The sequence below is a fragment of the Cervus elaphus genome, chromosome 3 (genome assembly GCF_910594005.1).
Source record: "Cervus elaphus chromosome 3, mCerEla1.1, whole genome shotgun sequence".
NCBI lineage: Eukaryota > Metazoa > Chordata > Mammalia > Artiodactyla > Cervidae > Cervus > Cervus elaphus.
The window spans coordinates 3,994,531-4,018,859 of record NC_057817.1 but is presented as its reverse complement, the minus strand read 5'-3'; the positions used below and the strand labels follow the sequence as shown (position 1 = coordinate 4,018,859).

The 24,329-nt window shown below is 36.0% G+C and overlaps 1 protein-coding gene across 1 annotated transcript in view; it reads right to left on the bottom strand.

Annotated features, from left to right (window-relative positions):
- The window catches only part of TRHDE (thyrotropin releasing hormone degrading enzyme), a 429,224-nt gene that overhangs the window by 9,887 nt on the left and 395,008 nt on the right, over nt 1-24,329 (bottom strand). Inside the window, exons 16-17 of the mRNA XM_043879610.1 lie at nt 4,893-5,060; nt 4,242-4,382 (exon numbers count right to left, since the gene is read on the bottom strand). Of these exons, the coding sequence (XP_043735545.1) occupies nt 4,242-4,382; nt 4,893-5,060 (309 nt within the window). The remainder of the gene's footprint in view (nt 1-4,241; nt 4,383-4,892; nt 5,061-24,329) is intronic.

The following is a 24,329-nucleotide window of genomic DNA, read 5'->3' as shown; positions in this document are numbered from 1 at the left end:
AAAGGAATCCAAACTGGAAAGGCAGAAGTAAAAGTTTCACTGCTTGCAGATGACATCATACCATATGGAAAACCCTATAAACTACACACACACACACACACACACAAAATTACTAGACTACATGAATTCAGTAAAATAGAAGGATACAAAATTAATCACAGAAATCAGTTGCATTTCTATACACTAATACTGAGCTATCATAAAGACAAGTTGACAATTTTTTAAAAAGTAAACTAAAGATAAGATTATGAATTTTTAAAAGCAAAAGTCCAGCCATCATTACAAGAGGCTTTCTAATGCTGTCCTTACCTGTGGGAATTTAAGTAATTTAGTTTCTAGAGCCTTAGTTTTCTCATCTGTAAAAGGAGGGGTGGGGGTGCTTATATTGGCAAATGATATCACAGACAAGGGCTTAACCTCTAAAATACACAAGCAACTCAGCAATAAAAAAAACAAAAAACCTAATTGAAAAATGTGCAGAAGATCATAATGACATTTCTCCACCTTATACTGGTCAGAATGGTCATCATTAAAAAGTCTACAAATAACAAATGCTAGAGAGGGTGTTAGTTGCTCATTTGTGCCTGACTCTTTGCGACCAAAAGGACTGTACCCACCAGGCTCCTCTGTCCACGGAATTCTCTAGGTAAGAATTCTGGAGTGGGTAGCCATTTCCTTCATCAAGGGATCTTCTCGACAGGGATCAAACCCAGGTCTCCCGCATTGCAGGCAGATTCTTTACCATCTTAGCCACCAGGAAAGCTTCCCAGGTGGCACCAATGGTAAAAAGAAATCCTCACCTCCCCAGTGTAGGAGACATAAGAGATGCAGGTTCAATCCCTGGGTCGGGAAGATCTGGAGAAGGGCATGGCAACCCACTCCAGTATTCTTGCCTGGAGAATCCCATGGTTAGAGGAGTCTAGCAGGTTATGGTCCACAGGGTTGCAAAGAATTGGACATGACTGAAGTGACTTAGCATGCACCTATGCAGAGAAGGTATGGAGAAAAGGGAATCCTGCTACACTATTTGTGGGAATTGTTATAGTCACTATGGAAAACAGTATGGAGGTTACTCAGAAAACTAAAAAGAGAATTACCATATGACCCAGCAATCCCATTCCTGGTGATATATCCCCCCCAAAATTATAATTCAAAAAAATATCTGTACCCCGATTTCAATAGCAGCAGTATTCACAAGAGCCAAAACATGGAAACAACCTACATGTCCTTTGACAGATAAATGGATAAAGATGTACATGTATACAGTGGAATACTACTTGGCCTAAAGAGGGAGGCTAAACCATATGACCATCATAAATTGCTATAATTCTAACATTGAAATGGGAACTGATTCAGTTCTAACATTGAATCCATGGGAAAAGTTGGCTAAATAAAATAAAATAGACATTCAATAATAAAATAAGTATTCATTAGTAATCAATATGTGGTTACAAAAATAGCCAACTGTACAGGAAAGGGGACAATTCCTCTTCAAAGAGTCTTTTGCTTATACTTGCAGTCATGTGAAAAAGAAAAACAGCCCGTCCTTTCCTTGATGGTTATATACTATGTAGTATTGTAAACAGATCACTCCCAGTTATTATGGTTAAACGAGATGAAAATAAAATTATATACTGTTCAGAGTTCTCTTTAGCTGTGGGGTCTCCAGAAAGGCTTCCAGGAGATGATGACAGATGGATTGAATATGGAGTAATTTCAAATATCAAGGAAGAAAGCAATTTTAGGCAGAGAACCAACATACACAAAGGCAAGGAGGTGTGAAACAACATGGTGTGTGCCAACAACGACATGCATTTGGTACTGAGGGTATAAACTGCGAGACTGAGGATAGCAGAGTAAGAGGTAGAAGGGTTAGCAAGACAGGAGTTTAGATATTCAACATGGCACAGAGTACTGAAGGGTTTACAGCAGGAAATGTCATTTTTGCTTTTCAGAGAGATTCTTGGGACAAAGGGCAGTGGTAGGTGTGTGTGTGTGTCCACGCATGCATACATGTGTGCATATGTGTGGCAGCATATGTAAGTAGAGACAGGAGACAGTCATTAAGAGTACTAACAAGGGATAAGAATCTTCACTAAGGCAGTGGTAGTAGGAAAGAGAGGAAGAATTCAAGAAACATTTAGGAATTGTTAAACTGATAGGACCTCAAGCCTAAATGTTACTTTTTACATATGTCAAAGAAAAAGGAGAACTATATGTAGATTTTCAGGTGCCCAGCTTGAACAATTGGTGGATGGCCATATATTTACTGACAGAATGAAGACATAGAAAATGGTGGTTTAGCTTTGCAGGTACACCTCAGTAGGGGATCTCAACAAAAAACCATCTCTCATAGAGTGAAGCTTAGGTGAAATATCTGAGCTATAGGTGTAGATCTGGGAGTGATTCAAACTGTGAGAGTAGATGGCAACTCAAACCAGGGAGAACCTGCAGGGCAAGAGGTAAGGAGAACCTTGGACTGTTCCCTCATGAACTCTGATGCTCCAAGATTGACAAGGGAGTGGAAGATGAAGAAGACAATCCTATTTGTCAAGATAAACACAGCTCTATCTGTAGAAATGCTGAAACTTCACCTTTCTACTTTTTTAAAAAATTAACTTTAGTTTGACAGCAGTCTTAGGTTTACAGAAAAACTGAGCATAAAGTTGAGTTCCCAAGTGCCTCTTCCTCCCTCTTCAGAGTTGTAGCTAATATTGATGTCCAGCTAATTAAACAAAGAGGTCATTAGACTGAGGTGGTTCTAATGTTATCTCTATCTTTCTACCTTTTGGTTAGAGATGATGTACTTTCAGTGAAACAAAACAGACATATCAGGAACTGAATATTTTAGATAGGGACTATAAACTATATAGGCATTATACTGAACTCTGATTTACAAAACCACTCCCTAAAGAGACTCTGTATTGGTAGATATTTGTTACTCTTTAAAGTCAAATGCTTGTACATATATATTAATTCCATCTTGTGCCTGACTATTCCTTATACTATGCATGACAGCAAAGCAAGTGTAAATCATTCTAATTTCTGAGCTGAAAATACAAGAAAAAGAAAAACAATGTGCCATCTAGGAATATTAGTGCTTTCTAACAATGAAATATCTACAGATAGAAATATATTTTATTATTAAAAATACATTCAAACTGAACTCATTATACAAGGTCAACCAATAACAGTGTACTTCTAAAAAATAAAGTTTATATGCCAGCTTTTAAGAGATAGAACAGTGGGTATGCTAAATGTCTGGGAACATTTAAGTTTGAGAACATGCAGCATTTCCATGCTCTATAATAAATTTAATTTTAAAATACCATAGAGATTATCGGAGTAATACATTAACATTTATTATAATATATTTAAATACATAATGAAATATTTTCTAAAACTGAGGCTGAAGAATTCTCAACATGAAGCAAGACGGCTCAGGAATAAATTCTACTGCATCTAGAATTGTACAGTGACTCAGCCATTCCTCCTGTATATCATGACTTTACTTCAGATGTTTCATGATATTTCTATTTTTTAAATATTTACACAATTCTATAGAAGCAATTAAAGTTTTCTTGTTCTGTGTGTGTGTGTGTGTGTGTGTGCGTGTTAGTCACTCAGTCATGTCCAAGTTTCTGTGACCCCATGGACTGCAGCCCACCAGGCTCCTCTGTCCATGGAATTCTCCAGAGGCAAGAATACTGGAGTGGGTTGTCATTTCCTTCTCCAACGTGAATTTTAGCAGTAGTAGTTTAGTCGCTAAGTTGTGTCCAACTCTTGCAACCCCACAGACTGTAGCCCACTATGTTCCTTTGTCCCTGGGCTTCTCCAGGCAAGAATACTGGAGTGGGTTGCCATTTCCTTCTCCATTTCTTGTTCTAATACCATTCTATGATTCATAAATCATTTTTTCTACAACACACTCAGGATATAGGATTTTAATGATACAATTTCCTCAACCTAAGACAGTTTGATAGATTTTCCAGGAAAGCTGCAATGCTAAACCTTTTCACTCTGCACATTTCCATACATAATTATGGTTATCAATCTTAATAAATGAATAATGTTATAGAACTGTTAAATTAATTCTGAGCTTCACAGGAGTGGCTGACTACTTCAAAATCTAATTCTATTTTCTGGATCTTGCTTCTACCACAAAAAGTTGGGTCTTTATCTCTCAGATATCACCTTTGATTTACTCACTCCAGTAAGAATGATTGAACTCTTATTTTTACCTGGTATTTAATATCTTCCATTTATCTCTAAAAAACTTCCAGGCAAGGTCTCGGCCATGTGGATTTCGAGCTACATGGATTATCACATCAATTGCATCTTGATCCAGAACCACCTCAGAATTCAGTGATAGATTTAGAAGCCTTTAAGGATAGAATTGTGGGGAAATTTTTAGTTTAATAACAAACTTTTCTTTACTTATCAAAATTATATGATTTAAGTTATCACAATCTTCAAAGAATAGTCCATGTAAACTTTACTAATAAAAATTTATCAATAGAACAATTTTGTGTTGATAAAAGGAAGAAGAACAAACTCATAATATTTTAATTGATGTATTAATCAATGTCTGAAAAAAATCTTGTAAGTGGTTAAATCATTATTCTGATTTAATGATGAAAATTTGCTTTAAAAAGTCTTTTTAATAAATACTTCATTTTTATAATGAAATATTATCTTACATAAAAACAGTTAGAAACAAACCTTTCAAATCAACAAGCTTTCATCATATTAATATGGCAATTTTCTTTAGCTCTAGAAAGATCTATTTTAGAGTAACTAGCATATATTTAAGGAAATAAAAACAAGTTCAGGACAATTTGATTAACAGAGAATACTCTCATTATACAAATTTAAACATTTAATTGACTCACCTATTTAATAAATTCCTGTCATCACTGCAAGTTAAGGCTTCCAATAATATTTTCTTTTCAGAAATAGCCGTGGTAGAGTGGAATTTCATCCATATGAATTCCCAGACATCCTCATCCAGTAGTGAAACTCCTGTACAGTAGACGATGTCTCTAACATTTAGTGGTATTCTAAAGAAGCAACCCATGGTGGTTTTCTGTTAATTAAGTGCTTCATAATATTGAAAATAAAGACAAATGCTGCCTTACTACAGTCAGTTTTTTAAAAAGATGGTTTTGTTAATTAGATTTACCTGAAAGACAATACCATATAGTAACAATATTCAAACTATTCACAACTGAATGAATAAAATAATGTATTTTATTTAATGATAGTCTTGAATGCAATTTTTCCACTTTTGAAAGTATATGGACAAAAATCAGAACATAAAGGGTTTTTTTTTTTTTAACTTTTTATTTTATAGGAGTCAGAACATAAAGGTTTAAAGAACTACAAACAAGGCATCTTATATTTCAACCAACAGAAATAGATTTATGCTGTCAGAATTATTAGACCCAAGAATGATAAGAAAGTACTGCATGAAGATGAAACAAATACCTCCTAAATTCTGAGACATTATTTTTCTAAAATTATTATTCTCAAATACCTCTCCAAATTTGGGAAGCTAGAAGATCACTAACACAGGTAATAAATAAAACATAAGTAGCAAATTTGAGAACGTAAAAAGCTCTTTTTCCTATTTTATAAAAGTGGCTATAAACAAACTAAATTTTGATATTTACTTCAAACTAAATGTTATGGAGGGAAACTCTTAGTCAATTTAATTAATCTTGGTTATTTATAAGCTATAAATTCTCATGTGTACTTTGCCATGGCAATTATTCTTTTACTCAATATTATTCTTTCAAATTTTTATATATTTCCCACATTTAAAAAAACTTATATGTCTGAAAGAATACTCCAATACATTAAAAAGTTAAAAATGCATTTCTCTTTATATAATAGTAATCTATTATTAAAGTTTCTCATTTATAATTTGAATGTGACTAATAATAAGAAATGTTTTCTCTGTATAACAAGATGAAAATCTCTTTTAAATATTTAGGACCTGGATGATCAAAACACTGTTTTGGTTAAAGGAGCATTAGAAAACAGGAGGAAGCATCTGCATGACTACCAATAAGATGATCATCACTTTGCCGGAAAAGGACCATCTAGTCAAAACTATGGTTTTTCCAGTAGCCATGTACGAGTGTGAGAGTTGGACCATAAAGAAGGTTGAGGGCCAAAGAATGAATGTTTTCAAACTATGATGCTGGAGACTTTTAGGAGTCCCTTGGACAGCAAGGAGATCAAACCAATCAATCTTAAAGGAAATCAACCCTGAGTATTCATTGGAAGGACTGATGCTGAAGCTGAAGCACCAATCCTTTAGCCTCCAGACTTACTGGGAAAGACCCAGATGACGGGAAAGACTGAGGGAAGGAAGAGATGGGGACGATAGAGGAGATCTTTGCATGGTATCACTGACTGGACATGAGTCTGAATAAACTCTGGGAGATGGTGAAGGACAGGGAAGCCTGATGTGCTGCCGTCCATGGGGTAGCAAAGAGTCAGACATGATTTAGTAACTGAAAACAACAAAGGTGATCTTCATTTTTTTTTTGTTAAGCAGCTAAGTAGGCTATAATCAAGATATTAAAGATTGTGTATCAGGATACCAAATGTGTAGAGTTGTTAGTACTATCATACAAAATTCAGTTTCCAGAAATGGCTAAAACTACATTACTCTGTCTCTTCCTACCAATAACTAAATTGTTTGGAGAAAAGTTACTTTAGTCTTGCTGACCGAAGCTTTTCTTTCTTTGTAGTATTTGAAGGCAAGCATTTTATTTGTTTGATCTGTTTGCTTTTGAAGAAACAAAAGAAGTATAGTTATCAGAAGAAGCCAGTAAAGAGTTTCACACCTCTCTCAGCCCTGGAATTTCTTGAAGAAAGTCCCCAGAATGGTATTCCTAAAGGTGGTGAAACCTTATTCCCCCTGCTCTGTTCATGCCCAGCTTGGGCTTCCCTGGTGGCTCAGTGGGTAATGAATCCACCTTCATTGCAAGAGACCTGGGTTTGATCCCTGGGTCAGGAAGATCTCCTAGAGAAGGGAAGAGTTACCCACTCCAGAATTCTTGCCTGGAGAATCCCATGGACAGAGCAGCTTGGCAGGCTATAGTCCAAGGGGTCGCAAAGAGTTAGTAACAACTGAGTGTATAAAACTTTTTCATTTGCACACAGCACATCTGAAAACACTAAGGAAAACATTACTATCACATTTTGAAGAGTGTGTCAGTCCTGGTAGATGCAAAAATGTGTCCATCTTTACTAACTGCCCTAAGAAGGAAAAAAAAAATCTAGTCTTATGTTAAATCAACAACTAGAAAAGTGGATGAATCTTTTCCTCCAAATACTACAGGCTGTAGAGCATAATACTGTATTACGGTCATGATTTTGGCCAACAGATTTCTATAAAAATTTGCCAGAATTAACAATAAAATGTCTACTTAAATCATCAACTCAAGGATTGATATATATTAGATCTAATATTAGACCTAACAGTAAGAGCTTATTTTCTAAAATTCTTAAGCAATTAATATACCAAAAAGTTCAAGGATAGAGACCACTGAATGAGGTTTGTTACTGCTTAGGAAACCAGTCTCCAATATCAAGCAGAAAGACATACAGAAATATAAAAAAGGCAAAAAAAAAAAAAAGAAAGAAAGAGAAAAAAGTAGACATTAAACTATGTTCCTTAGAAATAATTTGTGTCATGTACTATAGTCCTTAGCAACAGTCCATAGTTTTGCAATTCAGTGGTTATTCCTGGCTGATGTTGAACAGTGTAAGATGCATACACACATGAATAAATAGACTGGTTGGTACAAAGTCCTAAACAGTGGCTTTAAGGGGTATCAGAAATAGAAAATAAGACTTTCATGCAATACTGCATTCCAGGTTACCTATCTTATTTTATCTGGCCTATACAATAATATCATGATATTTGTATTATAATAAACTTCATTTTGCAGGAGAGGAAACTTTTCTGAGAATATTTTGCAGTGTAACAATAAAGTAAGTTGAAAACCAAGATAACTTATACATGAAAATCTTTCCTATTTCTAGCAGCTGAGAGATGGCTAATCATGATGAAAATAAAATATGCTGATTTCTGTTAGTAATAATAATCAGTAATTGTCACTGAATGCTGATATTTCTTATTCAATAAAACACTATCTTATAGAAAGTAAGAACAATAAAAACTTTTAAACAGAAAAAAATATATATCGCTTAAAAGGATACAATCACCAAACCCTGGATCTAATGAATAGGCTAGCAAAGTAATACCAGTGCAGCCAGTCTATAATTCCCTTAATGCTGAACTGGTTGAAGCTGTCACTTCTACCCTCTCTTTTTCATTTTTTCTTTAATCCACAGTTTGATCAGTCATCTTTGAGAAATATTCAACACCAGCAGAACGGTTTTCCAACAATAAGCTTCCATTCTGTTCACCAAAATCGAAGGGACACTTGTTAAAACTCAGCCTCTGGGTACTGAAAAGATATAGGCCAGGGGTGCATTTATAGAGGTGTTGTGTACCAGTATAGTCATACACAGAGCAAGGAGAAGGAATCTTGAAAGGACACCAGGAAGGAACTGCTGGATGAAACAACACACCGATCATCCTGAAGGAATCTAACAAAAGTTGTCCTGGGAAAAGGAGGCCTTTGAAAGCAAAGATGCCCAGAATAGGGGCAAATTCTGTTGTTGTTTTTTTTTTTTTTTCTTGACGTGTAATTTATTCCTTTTACTGGTTTCACACATGGGGTTTCTATGTTGGTTTTTTTTTTTTTTCCATTTATTTTTATTAGTTGGAGGCTAATTACTTTACAATATTGTAGTGGTTTTTGCCATACATTGACATGAATCAGCCATGGATTTACATGTGTTCCCCATCCCGATCCCCACTCCCACCTCCCTCCCCACCCCATCCCTCTGGGTCTTCCCAGTGCATCAGCCCCGAGCACTTGTCTCATGCATCCAATCTGGACTGGCGATCTGTTTCACACTTGGTAATATACATGTTTCAATGCTATTCTCTCAGATCATCCCACCCTCGCCTTCTCCCATAGAGTCCAAAAGTCTGTTCTATACATCTGTGTCTCTTTTTCTGTCTTGCATATAGGGTTATCATTACCATCTTTCTAAATTCCATATACATGTGTTAGTATATTGTATTGGTGTTTATCTTTCTGGCTTACTTCACTCTGTATAATGGGCTTCAGTTTCATGCAAATTCTGTTTTTGAAGCGGCAGCCTCAAACCAAGAGACAGATCACATAATTTGGATGTGCTCTGCAAGAACCTGCAGGTCAAGTTTCAGGTTCATGAGCAGCTGCCTCCCTATGCATAGCAAATGCATCAAATTTGATGTTGATGAAAATGAAGCCCTCATATATTTATATATATAATCTAGAGCCTGTTGATGATCTATTGAAAAATAACCCTTTGTCTCAGTTATGAGGGGCTTCCCTGATGGCTCAAGGGGTAAAGAATCTACCTGCAATGCAAGAGACACAGGGCATGCAGGTTCAACTGCTGGGTTGGGAAGGTCCCCTGAGAGAGGAAATGGCAACACCCTGCAATCAATATTCTTGCCTGGAAAATCCCACAGAGAGAGGAGCCTGGCAGGCTACAGTCAATGGGGTTGCAAAAGAGTCAGACACGACTGAGCAGGAACACAAGGATGTCAGCTACAAATCCTCACACTTAAGGAAAGAAATGGCCCTATCAGCAGATACTGGGAGGTACACTTTTTTAAGATTCATAAGCCTCCTTAGAAGAGCAAGGACAGAGTGGATTAGCCAGAAAATACTGCTCTGATTTTTCTAGCATTTCTTCCCAACCCATCAGCTTCTTATCTTCCTTACGCACCTACCAGTTACAGAATCAATATCTGGTTCATAAAATTACTTGTACTCATCACTGAAAATAAAGATGGGTGAGCACTAAACTTGCCAACAGCCCTTGGTTTCCAATGATTTCCATTGTTAACGGAACCCCCTTTCATTGCTAAATTTGTAAAGATGTTCTAATAACATTTTAGCAAAATGATTGCTCTGGGGACAGTTTAAGATCTCTTTGTATAAACCAAAGTCATTAGGAACAAATGAAAAAGCTCATTTGTTTGTAAAGCATGAGCTGAAAAACCCACAGTACCCATAGTTATGAATAGTACAAATAAGTCCTGTGAGATTCTTGATATTAGAATTACAGGGAGGGAGAACATGGAAATTGTTTATGAAAATGTGAAAATCCTCACAGTCATATCTCTTTAGCTGCTGCCTCAGAAGTAAATCTTTTAGTGGAATCTGATCATGTGGGAAGGAAAGCTGTGCTTGTTTTTCTCTGGGTCTGGTATGCATTGCATACAGGATTAGAGAACTGGACTTTGCTAGCTGCCTTCCTACAAGATGAATGAGCCAAAAAAGGAAGCGCTTTTATCTTTCTAGGGCACTAACACTGCAGAAATGATTACCTAATTAATCTAACTGTACTATACTTTTTATTCTTCTCTCATTTTAAACAGCATGATGACAGAGTTCATTTGTATGTAAAAGTTCTGAAATTATACAAGTTGCATATATATAATGTTGAAATAATTTTTTATATTTTGGTGATATGTTTAATCTTTTTTTACCTTGCCAAAAGCAAATGCCTAAAAACTAAAAACTTTGAGGTAGAAGTGAAAAAATTAAGTACTGAGAAGATTAAAGGTATCCATCTTTAGGGAAAAATTTTTACAGAGTTAAATAGTAATGGTGACGTAGTGGGACTAATATTTTAAAACATAGTAAATTTGTACTTTAGTTATTAAATGGAAAATTGTGAAGTAGACTGGTAAATTAACATAAATAAGTAGAAAATTTTCCAAAGTTTTTGCTATGGAAGTTTTCATTGCTACATTGCTTTTTAAGGGGAAAACTCAGAACTCATCTAAAGAAAGAGGATATATGTATACTTATGGCTGATTCATGTTAAGGTTTGACAGAAAACAACAAAATTCTGTAAAGCAACTATCCTTCAATAAAAAAATAAATTAAAAAATAACAATAAAGAATTTAAGATATAAATAGCAACTAAGAATGATATCATAGATTAATATTGGATGATATGGTAAAACACTTTATCTAATATGAAATACATCATTAAAGATAAAGTATTATATACATATTAATATGATATCTCTATGCTCATCTAAAGAAAAATGATAATTTGTATGTTAGAAGAAAGACTGAAAGGATAAATAAGAGAATATTAACATTAGCTTCATTATAAGTCATTAGAATTTTTAAACTTACATATTTCAAATTTAATAATTTAATAACTTTCACAGTTACTTTGGAAATAAATAAGTGTATAATTACATTTATAAAGATAAAATTTTGGAGTAAAATATATTTCAATATAAAAAATGCTATTACTAATATATAAAAATAATTATGATGATACAGTAACAATATTTCCCAGAGGAAAATTACACTTACCAAAAGAAAAAAGATCACACTATTTTAAAATAAAATTTTGATGCTTAATCACACTATGGGTTGATTTAAGCAGGTTTTCAGTAGACCTAATTGGACTAGTAACTGCCTTTAGTACTAGGCAAGTCAAGGTCACTGCTTTGGGGCTCACTTTCTATCCTAATTGGACAAAGGCTAAAGTACAAGAGTTCTCAGGTCCCTCCCTGCTCTGTTAGCGCAAGCTTCTTTTCATCAGTGGTTGTATTAACTTTGAAATGTGCATTTAATTATTTTCAAAGACAATAAAAAAGATTTTTCAAATCACTAGCCTCTTCTTTCAGTGTCACTACACACGCCATTGATACGGAGTGGGCCTATCATTTAAATCATTGTAATTAATTGGCAGTTAATCACATCATTTGAAATATCATTTGCCTATTCTAACTAAAAATTAAAAGACAGCCATTGTTGAGGCTTCTTCCACCAACGCTCTATATCTTGTTCTGCCTTATACTTACAAACACTCTTATTTCTTTCAGGGCACACAGTCCTAGACTTTAAAATATCAGACTGAAAAGTCACCTGCATTATCAAAGGCTGACCCTGTCCATTTTGTTTTCTACCCTCATTTCTCATTCTATCTTGATCCCTTGGTCCCTTGGCTGCTGCTAAGAAAATCATAGTGAATAAAAATTAAAGATATATAGAAGTAATGTGTGACTTTTTGCACCTACTTGTCTCATCTGGACAACGGGAATAATAATTCCTTACAGCACTGTTGCAATAATTAAATGAAATAATGTTTCATTTGATATTCATGTGATAATGGTACATATCAAGAGTTCAGTATGGACTTCAGATAAATATTGTGCATAGCCAAGTACAGGGAACATAGAAAATTGTCTATGTTCAGAGAAAATAGGTGTGAACATAGAAAATAGGTAACAATAACACTCCTCCTCTTCATCATTTTTATTGCTATTATTATTAGGGTGCAGTGGCAACAAATATTCCTATCATTCCCAAATGAGTACGGGACTAAAAAGAAAGCAAAAATAAAGGTTTCAGCCAACCTTTCTAAAAATGAAGGATTAATTATGAAAGTCATGAATGACATATATCTCAGGTTTAAGGCATTACAATCAAATACTCTATTTTAATTCCACCTAACTTGACTGGTATGCGTGTGTGCTAAGTCGCCTCAGTCGTGTCCGACGCTTCGCAACCCCATGGACTGTATCCTGCCAGGCCCCTCTGTCCAAGGGATTCTCCAGGCAAGAATACTGGAGTGGGTTGCTATGCCCTCATCTGGGAGATCTTCCCAACCTAGGGATCTAATCCCATTTCTTATGTCTCCTGCACTGGCAGACAGGTTCTTTACCACTAGCATCACCTATGCTACTGAATCCATACAAAAACTCTGGCGACCCAAGGACTACAGTTCCTTAGTACCTCCGTAAGCCCCCTGGCCGCGGGAGAACAGAGCCCCACGTGAAGGACACACTTGTGAGGCGGCAACAGCGCTGTCAGGGATATCCTTCCTGCAACAAGGGCTTGCTCTGTTTCTGAAGAGCCCCCTTACTGGTGCCCACAAGCCTGCCCATTCCCCCTATACACTGAGCACAGAAAAAGAAATACCCTTAGGACCTCAAAAAGAGCAAAAAGAGAGTATGGGAAAGCTGGTGGACTACAAACCAACTGTATTTAAAATGTGGCCTGAAATGATGTTCAAAACCTCTTCACATTTTCACTTTGCATATTGTAAAGAAGCATATGTTGATGTTCCTAGTTGAAAAAAAAAGGACTGCTGGGAAGGGGTGAGTCACTTTAACTCAATATCTTGAATGTATCAAGAGTATATTTTAAGATAACTGCACTCTTTTTAAATGGCTTTTATAATTAAAATGAACTTTAAAAGGGACGTTCACTTTGCTTAGGCTGAAATAATAAATATGACATTATATTTTAAACCTTTAAGTTCCTATATGTAAAGTAGCTACTATTACTACTGGGTGGGAAGGGAAGGGAATGGTGAGGGTCAAGTTTCTGGGCTGTAAGACCATTTTACAAAATATAACTGCAAAAGCAAGAAAACAAAAGAAGCCAAGCGGGCCAGACACAAGATGAAAAAGAAGAGGACTAGAAGGAGACACGGAATAAAAGCTAGGAAAAACATGTGCAACACATAAAGAGCTATCAAAACATTCAGAGTATGATGATAAAGACTGGCATGACAAAAACCTGCAAAAGCGTAAGGTGAGATTTTAAATGCGTTCTACTGAAAACCCTAGAACACAGTTATTTCACATTTCATGACTCAGAACCCTTATGACATCTAGAGTCAATTATGCCTATAAGAACTTTAAAAAAATCAAACTGGTTTATAGCAAAGGTAGAAAAATTAAGATATCTATGATGACTCACTTGAAAACTGAGAAGTAGGCTGTGATTTTAAATAACTCTAAAAGCATAACATAGTTTAAAACTTAAGAGGTATACAGTTGTAGTAGAAGTTGTGAAATGGCTGATAAATTACCCTGTTTATAGATGCCTGTGTTAAAGAGCAGATAAATTGTTTCCTAATTGTTTCCCGGTAATTGCGTGCCTATTATGTGTGGCTTTCCAATGAATCGCTAATCTGCTCCATCCCAATTCTTGAATATTTAAGCTTCTTCTTCACCTAGTTCAGGTCAGAGCACTGTAAATCGAAGTGCCCCCTATGATATGAATTTTAAATATAGGTGGTGCTTTCTGAATCACAATGACTAGGAATAAGTACTCTAGATTAACTTTTAAGATGGAAGATAATGACAGGAATGATACATGAGCTCCAACAGCAAAACTATAGCACTGTTCTCATTCAAATCATGATCCAGGATTGAATGTTTATGAAAACTCCACTGGATGACATCGGGCTCCACCTGGAAAACAACTCTCGTTGCCAAGGAATAGTTTATAGCAACAGTCATTGTCTGCAATTCTTCATACAAAGGTTGAAAAGTGCACCAATTTATTGTATCCATCAAATTACTACATCTGCAAATATAAGGCCATGAACAAATGAGGTCTACCTTCATTTCTAATGCACTATCAAGGTCACTGGTTAATAAGGCTGACTGTCCAGCTTGGGAAGAATCAACTACAGCCATTTAGTTAATTTTTTAAGCATAACAAGGAAGCTGTCATGAGTAGGCAATAATTAATAAATTTTCCTCCCTTGAAAGGTCTCTAATCGAGAGATTTTATTTGGCTAAGTAAATTTTATGACTGTATGTGTGTGTGCATGTGTCTGTGCATTGACCAAAAAGTAACTCTGTATATTTTCATAATTTTAATTGTTAGATTCACTGTATAAGAAAATGTTGCAATTTTTAAAAAACAGAGAAATATTCTTATGCCCATTAAATCCTGGATGTTCTATGTTTCCACTGAAATATACTTAGATCCTCCTGTGAAAAAGTAGTAAAACCTGTGATAAACTTTACAGGTCAAAGAATCAAGATTAATTAAAAAATAATTTAATTTGATAATTAAAATGGTTATAAAGAATCTAGTCCCATTACAAAAAGCAAAATAAAATTATTGTTTTAAAAAAACAATCTGGGTTCTGTAAAAACATACACTTTGAAAGAGTCAACGCAATTGTTATGACTTTCTGAAATAACTGAAATGTATGTGTGCACATATACCTGCAACTGGCAGGTACTGGTTATAGCGTTGTTATGTGTATAAAGAGTACACAGTGAATGCTTGCAGAGTATGCTCATCTCAACATAAAATAAGCAAGATTAATTTACATATAAAAATAAAAGTCACTTCAATTTTTTAATTCATTTTTTTAATTATAGAAAGAACCTCAAATCACCAGAAAGATAAAAAAACCTCTTTCTAAATATTTAGATGTGAAGGGAGCCTGAAACATGAGGACGGGTTCTCTGTTGTGAATTTTAGGGCTGTCTATATTAGTTTATCTTCATGCCATAGGCCACACTCCTCTTTTTTTCTTACACAATTAAAAAAATGGCATTCTGAGGAATCATGATATTAATTTTCTCTGAATTTTTGAGGAACAAAAACCTGCCTTCTCAACATCTTCTTTTATTCCTCCATTTCATGATGAATATATTAAGTAAGAATAGTTAATGAAAGTTAGAAGTCTTATTTGATATCAGTAGCACTCCTTGAAATCCTGAGGGGAACCCACTCCAGTATTCTGGAGAATTCCAAGGACTGTATACTCTGTGGGGTTGCAAAGAGTTGGACAGGACTGAATGACTTTCACTATCACACTATTATTAGGAAGACTAACATGAATTATTTTCATTTTGAAATAGGGTAAATTATATGTATAAAATCAGTCCTCAGTCTCAATCACAAGGGGGGAAATATAAAAGAAATGTTGTTAACGCTAATAGCAATGCTTATATTATTTTTGGAAAATGTGGAGGAAATTTCTTACTTATAGTGCTTGTAGTAGTTGAAATAAACTTTATAATCAATGAATCTTGAACCTGTCAGTATAATCTACTCTGTGTTAGTACACAAGAATGCTTTCAAAGCTGCAAATATTTCTGTTGGTGCCTCTGCTCTGGCTTAGTAAATAATGATTACTATGGTAAGTTTAATCACCATCGCTCCCTGTGTTGCCCATGTAAATTTATATTCACTTAGTACTTACACTGTGATAAACAGTTAGGCAGTTAAAATACAGCTATTCTACAACTAATCAATACATATCTTTTGACAGATGATACAAGAGTTCAATAGTGTTCTGCCAAAAATTGGTATAATATTAGGCAAACAATGCTAGCATGATAGGAAAATTATTTTTGGCAGAAATGGGGGAAAAGCCAATTATACTAAAAAGAAGAAAAAAAGTTAAATTAGATCAAGCCATTTTCAAAAACACACTCTATAAAAATTAAAATACTTTGAAAAAACACTATTGACTATTTGCCTCTAAGCACGTCCAGTAATATAATTTTTCAATGTCAGGAAAAGCCAAAAGGGTTGGGAAATGGAAAATAAGTGTATGATTATTTCTGCATTTTAAATTAGAATATAAAATCATTAATGCATTTATATTACAAACTAAATGTGACTATAAGAAAATTAATAGAACCATGCACTTACCAGAGTTATATTAGCTCTCAATGCAATTAAAATCCCTGCTACACCAATAAGTAAATTAAAAGTACATTCTGAAAGGAGGTCATTCAGTCAAATATTTATCTGATGATGAATTGAAATGAGATAGCATGTATTGAATTCTCCAAATAGTGACGAAAAGAGTTACTTTCAGTGATTCTAGAGAACCATAAGGAGAAGAAAGATTATAAAATCTTCTACATTTAGTTATTACCACTCCTTAAGTATACTGTCACCCTGCTTATGTAACTCATATGCAAAGTACATCAAGAGAAATGCTGGGTGAAGCACGAACTGGAATCAAGACTGCTGGGGGAAATATCAATAACCTCAGATACGCAGATGACACCACCCTTACAGCAGAAAGCAAAGATGAACTAAAGAGCCTCTTGATGAAGGTGAAAGAGGAGAGTGAAAAGCTGACTTAAAACTCAACATTCAAAAAACTAAGATCATGACATCCAGTCCCATCCCTCATGGCAAACAGACGGTGAAACAATGGAAACAGGGACAGACTTTATTTTCTTGGGCTCCAAAATCACTGCAGATAGTGACTACAGCCATGAAATTAAAAGACACTTGTTCCTTGGAGGAAAAACTATGACCAACCTAGACAGCATATTAAAAAGCAGAGACATTACTTTGCCAGCAAAGGTCCATGTAGTCAAAGCTATAGTTTTTCCAGTAGTCATGTATGGATGTGAGAGCTGGACCAGAAAGATGGCTGAGTGCTGAAGAATTGATGTTTTTGAACTGTGGTGTTGAATAAGACTTTTGAGAATTCCCTGGACTGCAAGGAGATCAAACCAGTCAATCCTGAAGGAAATCAGTCCTGAATATTCATTGGAAGGACTGATACTGAAGCTGAAGCTCCAATACTTTGGCCACCTGGTGCAAAGAGCTGACTCATTGGAAAAGACCCTGATGCTGGGAAAGATTGAAGGCAGAAGGAGAAGGGGACAACAGAGGATGAGATGGTTGGATGGCATCACTGAATCAACGGACATGAGTTTGAGCAAGTTCCGGGAGATGGTGAAGGACAAGGAAGCCTAGCGTGCTGCAGTTTATGGGGTCGCAGAGTCGGACATGACTGAGTGGCAGAACAGCAACAAATTAATTTTAATGCATGATTTCTCCTTAACCAGAAAGTCAAGCAGGTCGTGATTGATTACTGGTTATGAGAAAGATTTCCAGTTTGACAAAGGAATTCACAATTGGATCAATTCATATAGCGGGTCTACTTGCTACATTTCATATATTGCTTTTCTTCTCCATAGTTTATCAATACATTTCTATTTGTTAACAAACTTTAATCTTAGCAGAAAAATATCCTTCTTAAGTTTTGATGATGGAGCTTAATTTGCATTTTTCAGCAAATAAAAACAACTGAAAATGAAATTATAATACTACCAGAGGATGTTCTTGGGTCAGTATAGCTCCTGCCCAATCAGCTAAATTTTTCACAGTACCAAGACTTCAATCTTGAGAAATTACTTTGTGGGAGAAGGCTATATTTTAAGGTGACTTAAAAAAAGTTATTGGAGTATAGTTGATTTACAATTTTGTATTAGTTCCCGTACAGCAAAGTTGATCAGTTATACATATACATATGCCCAGTCAGTTTAGATTCTTTTCCCATATAGGTCATTAACACGTATTGAGAGGAGTTCCCGGATAAAGTCACAGATACAGAAAACAAATGTATGGTTACCAGGGGCGAAAGGGTGGAGAGAGTGATAAATGTGGAGATTGGGATGGGCATATACACACTACTATCTCTAAAACAGATAACTGATATGAAGGCCATTGTTATACACAGCTCCTTCTCTTAACATCTTTCGCTCTTTGCCTACTGAGTGTGTATCTTTCCTGTAGGCCTCGGGCCAATTGTCACTCTGCAGGAATGTCAGCCTTACTGATGGGTCACATTGTTCTTTTCTTATAAATCTCCCTCTGGTTCTCAACACACTAAAACTATACAGTATTTGTATGACATCTGATTAGTCAACTTCAGAAAGAAAGAAACTGTCCTTTAGCTCATCACTGCCTTTTAGCCCAATGCCTGGGATATGGGAGAGACTTAGCAGCAGGAGCAGCAGGGTATGTTTGGTACCTGAATAAAATGCTGACAGAGTCTGAATTAATACAGATTAACCACACTAAGTAGATATTACTGTGGGAGACGTACTACTTTATTTTAGAAATCAAGCTGAAAGTTAACAACTTTCAAGCTTTCAAGTTGTTTATGATCCAGGTATTCCATTATTCAAATGTGACTGGTGAACTTGACTCTGTAATTTTGCATTGATCACAGTTAGGGATGCAGCATATTTAAGATTTTATGTTTTAACTTTGAAAAACTACTGAGGAATAAATTAATAAAAAGACATCAATGATGGAGATAATTTTGATAATAACTGTGAATTATTCCAGAGGGTCCCACAACACTTTTTGCTTTAAAGGTTATCTTTGTTGGACTTATGCAAAAACAATTCATAATGAAGTGACTGGCCACAACTACTAAAATATAAAATTCCTAGAGCAGAAAGGAAATAGAAGGAAAGTATTTATCCATTAAAGGATAAGTTTTAATTTTAAATTTTAATTTAAACTGTGGAAAATTCTTAAAGAGAGAGGAATACCAGAGCACCTTATGTGTCTCCTGAGAAATCTGTATGCACGTCAAGAAGCAACAGTTAGAACTGGACATGGAACAACAGATTGGCTCAAAACTGGGAAACGAATATGTCAAGGCTGTATATTGTGACCTTGCTTATTTAACTTATATGGAGAGTATTTTGTACAAAATAAGTTACATCATGTGAAATGCCAGGCAGGATGACTCATAAGCTGGAATCAAGACTGCCAGGGAGAAATATCAACAACCTCAGATATGAAGATGGCACTACCCTTATGGAAAAAAGCAAAGAGGAACTAAAGAGCCTCTTGATGAAAGTGAAAGAGGAGAGTGAAAAAGCTGGCTTAAAACTGAACATTCAAAAGACCAAGATCATGGTATCCAGTCCCATCCCTTCATGGCAAATAGATGGGGAAAAAGTGGAAACAGTGATAGATTTTATTTTCTTGGGCTCCTAAATCACTGTGGAGGGTGACTGCAGCCATGAAATTAAAAGATGCTTGCTCCTTGGAAGGAAAGCAATGACAAACCTAGACAGTATATTAAAAAGTAGAGACATCACTTTGCCAACAAAGGTCCATATAGTCAAAGCTATGGTTTTTCCAGTAATTCATGTACTAATGTGAGAGCTGGACCAGAAAGAAGGCTGAGCACCTAAGAACTGCTGTTTTCAAATTGTGGTGCTGCATATATGGAATCTAGAAAAATGGTTCTGAAGAATTTATTTACAGGGTAGCAATGGAGAAATGGACATAGAGAATAGACACGGGGACATGGGGAGAGGGGAGGAGTGGGTGAGCTGTATTGAACGAGTAACATGGAAACTTACATTACCGTATGTAAAGTAGACAGCCAACGGGAATTTGCTGTGTGTCTCAGGAAACTCAAACAGGGACTCTGTGTCACCCTAGAGGGGTGGGGTGGGGAGGGAGATGGGAGGGGGCTTCAGAAGGGAGGGGATATATGTACACCTATGGCTGATTCATGTTGAGGTTTGACAGAAAACAAGATTCTGTAAAACAATTATCCTTAAATAAAAAATAAATTTAAAAAAATTGTGGTGCTGGACAAGACTCTTGAGAGTCCCTTGGACAGCAAGGAGATCAAACCATTCAGTCCTAAAGGAAATCAATCCTGAACATTCTTTGGAAGGATTGATGCTGAAGCTCCAATACTTTGGCTACCTGATACAAAGAGCCAACTCGTTGGAAAAGTCCCTGATGCTGGAAAAGATTGAGGGCAGGAGGAGAAGGATGTGACAGAGGAGGAGATGGTTGGAAGGCATCACGGACTTAATTGGACAAGAGTTTGAGCAAAACTCCACGAGACAGTGAAGGACAAGGAAGCCTGGTGTGCTGCAATCCATAGGGTCACAAAGAGTCGAACAGGATATAACAACTGAACAGCAAAGATAAAAGTAAACAAAAATATATGCTCTCAAGTTTTGCATTCAGCAAAGGGGAAACTAGCTGAAACTACTTTTTAAATCTACACTACAAACATTCTAGTAGCTAATTCATTATATTCTTCCTCTCACCTCAAAGGACTAGTCTGTTATATTAAAAAAAAAAAATGATTAAGGGAGGAAATCACATCCATGGTGCATGAAGTCCTCTATTAACAGTGTCTCAACTGTGCACAGTGTGAAATAAATAACTAGCCAAATAAATTACATTTAGGATGCTCACGTACAAGTAAAAATGCCAACAACTGAAAAGACAGGTCAATCAGTTTGAAGTTTCTTAATATAATACACTGGGGCTATAACTGCCTTTTGTAGCATACTTCCTAAATTCTTAGAAATTAAAAATGAAATAATTTCTGAAATTTTACCCCAAAAAAGCAGATTTTATGCCAGATATTGGTTAGGATATAAAGAAATATACGACTTGTAAAGCATTATTGGCTAACACTGAAAGAGAATGCTGTGAGTCAAATATTTGAAACATGAAACAATCATAAAAATATTTTTAAAAATTATTTTAGATATAAAATGCCTATTTTATAATGCAAGGTAGAGGCAATTAGTTGCATTTTTTTGATGGAAATGAGTTAAAGTAAAACTAAAAATTATATAAGGTCCCTTGGGGACATCTACAAGAAAAAGTATATAAGTTCTTAGATTATATACCATTTTTACATATCCATATTTACAGATATATATGTATGTTTGTACAGTCAGTCATGTCCGACTCTTCGCAACCCCATGGACTATAACCTGTCAGGCTCCTCTGCCCATGGAATTTTCCAGCAAGAATAATGGAGTAGGTTGCCACTTTCTACTCCGGGGGATCTTCATGACCCTGGGATCAAATCTGAGTCTCTTGTGTCTCCTGCATTAGCAGGAGGATTCTTTACCACTGTACCACCCGTTTAAATAAATGCAACTTTAAAATTTTATAGTGGAAAGGATTAATAGTAAATAAAAAATACATGACAATTGGCAGAGGAAATAAAACAACTTTTGGAATACACTGTAAATATTCATCTTCAGGGGCCACAACACATGTGTGAATTATACCCAGCTACTGCATGCTGTGATTTCTTAATTCTTGGCCTTGAACTCCCTTCTTATATTCTCTCCCTAGACAACTTCATCTACTTCTCGTTCATTCCATTTCTACCTACATCCCAGTGCGAGTGTCCTCAAATGCCCTGCTCCTAACTCTAGGCATAAGGGCAGACTTTTCAAGGAGCACCGAAGGATAATTCCCTGGGCTTCCCTGGTGGCTCAGATGGTAAAGAATCTGCCTGCTATGCAGGAGGCCTGGATTCAACCCCTGGGTTGTGAAGATCTCCTAGAGAAGGGAATGGCAACCCACTCCAGTATTCTTGCCTGGAGAATCACATGGACAGAGGAGCCTGGTGGGCTGCAGTCCGTGGAACTGCGAAGAGTCGGACACGACTGAGTGACTGACACACGCAGGGCGATCCATTTCTGCATTCTAAACTCTTAAATGGATACTCCTCTTCTCATGAAAACCCTTCTCCCACTTTCTCTCATATGAGAGGCATATTTCTCATTCACTCATCTTGTGTCTTCTGAGGGTGCATTTTATTACAGTACAAAATAAAGAGAAAATTCTACATATTGGGGTTAATATCTAGAAAATGAATTTTATATTTCTCAAAACCTGTTTCTGTAAAATTTGAAGGGACTAATCAAGCCATCAGGTGATAATTAAATTTTAGTGATAGATTATTATGTCATTTTTGGAACAAAATTTGGGAAGATTTTCAAGAATTGTGTTACATTCCTATAACAAAACAATTTCTATTCCCATTTATTTTCATGTATAAGGCTTTTTAGCACTTTAACATAAAAATATGAATAGAATTTATTGTGAAGTTTGTCTCATTCTAGCAGTGAGTAATATTTATCTGTGAACGTATAAACTAATTGGGGGGAAAAGGCCAATTTCAATTTTTACTTTTATATTTAACAATTTTTACTTTCATGCTTAGAAATTATTTACCAATATTTGCAAAGGATTTATGTTGATCAAGTATATCTAAGAAACAATTGTAAAGAAAACTCAATTTAGAAAAAATATGTAACAGGATTTTATTATGAAATGTAAATATTTAAGTGTGTGTATGCCTATGTGTCTTTTCTGTGTTTATTTTTTATTGCAGAGAAATATGGTAGAGTGATCCAAACGAGATTTTCAAGCAAAAACATAGTGTGTTAGAATACAATTTGAAGGGGGATAGAAGAATGATAGGAAATTTGTGCTTAGTAAATAAGTAATCATATCTTTAAATGGTTAATGATGAGTATAAAATAGCTATGGTGTCTCAGATCCACTGGAGACATTTAAAAGTCTGGAAAGAATTTTATTTTTTTAAAAAAATGCCTATTTTTACAATATGCTAGAATTTATAATCATTTAAATGTATGATGGAGAGTTTTGGATATAGACTTAAAATGCCATTTTAGGCAGTTCATATGCATAAAAGTTTGAGCCCAAGGGATTATTTTCATCAGTTGTCATCATTGCCTTCCTTTCTCTTATTTTTTCTATCCAAACATTCATTAACTCCTGTCACTTTCCTTCCTCGGTCAAGTTCAAATATGCCCTGTCTCTTCATCTCCAGCCCCAGTGATCAGGGTTGGAAGTTCTCCCTGCTCTCCCTGCTCTGGTCCAATTTCCACAGGACTGTCTCTCAGGGCGTCACACACCTAAGTTTCATCTTTAGCTTTGTGTGATTATTTGGAGCGATCTCTGCCCCCTTCCTACACTCCCCTCCTTGCCCCGCATTCATCCTTAGTGCGGATAAGGGCGAGGAGCACATATTCTCAATGCCGGTCAGGTAATAGGGGCTGGCACTACTTGAATGAAGGGATGCTGCCTTCCAAGTGTCTAGCACAGTGCCGCATACATGCTTGTTGAATACACAAATCAGTGAGCATATGCTCCCTTTAACTATGCAATCAAAAGAGAACCCAGAGTGGACATGTTGTGAGGAAACTGTATGATTTATGTTCAAGACAGTGAGTGTGAAATTTTGGACTGCTGGAGGTGAAGGGAGCACTAGAGATTTAGATACGATGCCCTCACTTAGAGAGTTGAAAAAAAAAAGAAAGAGAGTTGAAAGTTTGGAGACAGTAACAGACTTGTCTGAACCCACAGCTGTTTACTGACAAATTCGAGCAAACCCGATTCCTCAGCCCCACTCACGGGAGGTTTGGGGAACCCTGCCCATCCCACTGCTCCATACAGACTGCGCTGTGTCCACTAGTCTGCAACAGGACTTCGCTGGTAAGCGGCCACTGGGACGGCAGGACTGGCTGGTAGCAACACGCACAGCAGGCCAATGAGTAGTGAAAAGAATATCAAAAAGAGTGTAAGGAGCAGAGGGAACAGGACCACAGTAACTTGGAAACATGGCCAGTAACAGGATTTCAGGGAAGAAAACATGAGGTTTCTGAATCAAACACAAAAAAACCGTAATGGAAAAGAGCCCTTTGTCCTGCCACTTGTATGTTCTCACACAAGTTCAACCATTACTGATGGGCTGAGAGCAGACAAAAGGAAAGGAGCTTCACTGGAGCTCTTTATACTAGGAGATTAAACAAGAGC